Source organism: Austrofundulus limnaeus, unplaced genomic scaffold, assembly GCF_001266775.1.
Source record: "Austrofundulus limnaeus strain Quisiro unplaced genomic scaffold, Austrofundulus_limnaeus-1.0 Scaffold139, whole genome shotgun sequence".
Taxonomy (NCBI): domain Eukaryota; kingdom Metazoa; phylum Chordata; class Actinopteri; order Cyprinodontiformes; family Rivulidae; genus Austrofundulus; species Austrofundulus limnaeus.
This window is the reverse complement of record NW_013952541.1, coordinates 1,075,475-1,077,252: the sequence shown is the minus strand read 5'-3', so window position 1 is coordinate 1,077,252 and position 1,778 is coordinate 1,075,475. Positions and strand designations below refer to the sequence as shown.

Sequence of the window (1,778 nt, the reverse complement as noted above, 5' to 3'; positions counted from 1 at the left end):
AGAGTCTGTTAGAGTTCAGTCCATTGGAGTCGTCCGGAGCTATCAGAAAGATAAGAGTGATGGACAGTGTCAAGGGGAAACAGATATAAATAATTAGACCATGACATCCTCCATCTATATTTTAAAATGGCCCCGTCCGTGTTAAAATATATTTAAAAAAATTATAAAAACTAAACAGCCTACAGTATTTTTACGATCTTTATTTTACAGCAGACTTAATCAAATAAAGTCTAATGTTACAACTGATCGTGGATCCCTTTAAAATGTCAACACTTTGTAAGTAGGATGATTGTAATTTGTCTCAAATATTAAGCAGTTTTGTCTCAATTTTGTTTGTTTTATATATAATTTACAGAATACCTCTTGCAGCTAATTGTTTTATGTTAAAAGAGTCATTAAAAAGTCTTAAATGTAACTTTTCTTAAGCTGTTTATCCCCTCATTTATTGTCCCTGTGACTTCAAACACTTTGAAACACTGTAGCTCTCACCCATACATTTTGTAAGATAGTTAGCTTAGTTAAAATATTTATGCTCCTTATTTTTCATAAATTTAACAAAGTCAAAAACGACCGTAGCATGCTGCGTCACATTATTGGACAGGTGTAAATGTTAACTAGTTGGTTTCTCCTGTCAGACCACACTGCCATGCTGTGGAGCATCGAGACGGGAAAGTGCCTCCTCAAATATCTGGGCCATCAAGGATCAGGTACTTTGAAATATTCAGAACATTTATTTGTTCATATATACACAWATGTGTGGATATAGTACTGGTGTATATCAGTGATGTACATATATTTTTGTTTCTCTGCAGTCAACTCCATAAAGTTTCACCCCACTGAACAGATGGCTCTAACAGGTAATGATCCACGAATTAAAAAATATATATTATATTGTTTCTTTTCACAGGTTTAATCAGAATAAAGGTTCTTGTTCCACCATCTTCTTCATAGTTTTAAAGGATTTTTATCTCTGCTTCAGCTGAGAACATTCAAACAGTTTTGTGCCTCTGTGGAAATATACAGATGAATATATTTAAAACTGAAATAATGAAGGAGAGTAAAAACCTTTCATCTTTTCATCAAAGGCTTTGAATCTGTTTTATATGTGATCTTTTCTCCCCTCCAGCCTCTGGAGATCAGACGGCTCACATCTGGAGGTACATGGTGCAGCTGCCGACCCCCCAGCCCGTCGCTGACATCAGCGTAAGCCTGAACGCCGCCTCTGTTTCCTCTGTTCCTGTACCTGAACTCACCCCCCCTCCCCCCGCAGCAGACGCCCTGCGAAGACGACGTGGACTTCTCGGATAAAGACGACGCCGACGGCGAGGTGGAGGGTCCCATCGACTGCCCCTCCATCCGCGTGGCAACCACGACGCTGCGCAGCCACCAGGGCGTGGTGATCGCCGCCGACTGGCTGGTGGGGGGCAAACAGGCGGTGACGGCCTCCTGGGATCGAGCCGCCAACCTTTACGACGTGGAGACCTCAGAGCTGGTTCACTCGCTCACTGGTATCCTCACGGCTACGCTCGGTTTACTGTAAAACTAAAGAAAACTACGTTTCATCCTGACCTGYGGAGGCTTTGTGTTCGTTCAGGCCACGATCAGGAGCTGACCCACTGCTGCACCCACCCCAACCAGCGCCTGGTGGTCACTTCATCCAGAGACACCACCTTCAGACTGTGGGACTTCAGAGACCCGTCCATCCACTCCGTCAATGTGTTCCAGGGACACACTGAGTCAGTCACACACACACACACACACACACACACACACACACA

General features: G+C 43.2%; 1 protein-coding gene across 2 annotated transcripts in view; it reads left to right on the top strand.

Annotated features, from left to right (window-relative positions):
- Window positions 1-635: 635 nt before the first annotated feature.
- Window positions 636-1,778, top strand: part of LOC106522910 (WD repeat-containing protein 37) — a gene marked incomplete at its 5' end in the record, with an annotated part of 6,092 nt that continues 4,949 nt past the window's right edge. The window contains 5 exon segments of one of the 2 annotated variants that reach the window (XM_014016153.1): window positions 636-707; window positions 813-857; window positions 1,127-1,203; window positions 1,274-1,508; window positions 1,595-1,736. In XM_014016153.1, the coding sequence (XP_013871607.1) occupies window positions 636-707; window positions 813-857; window positions 1,127-1,203; window positions 1,274-1,508; window positions 1,595-1,736 (571 nt within the window). 2 annotated transcript variants of the gene reach the window in all.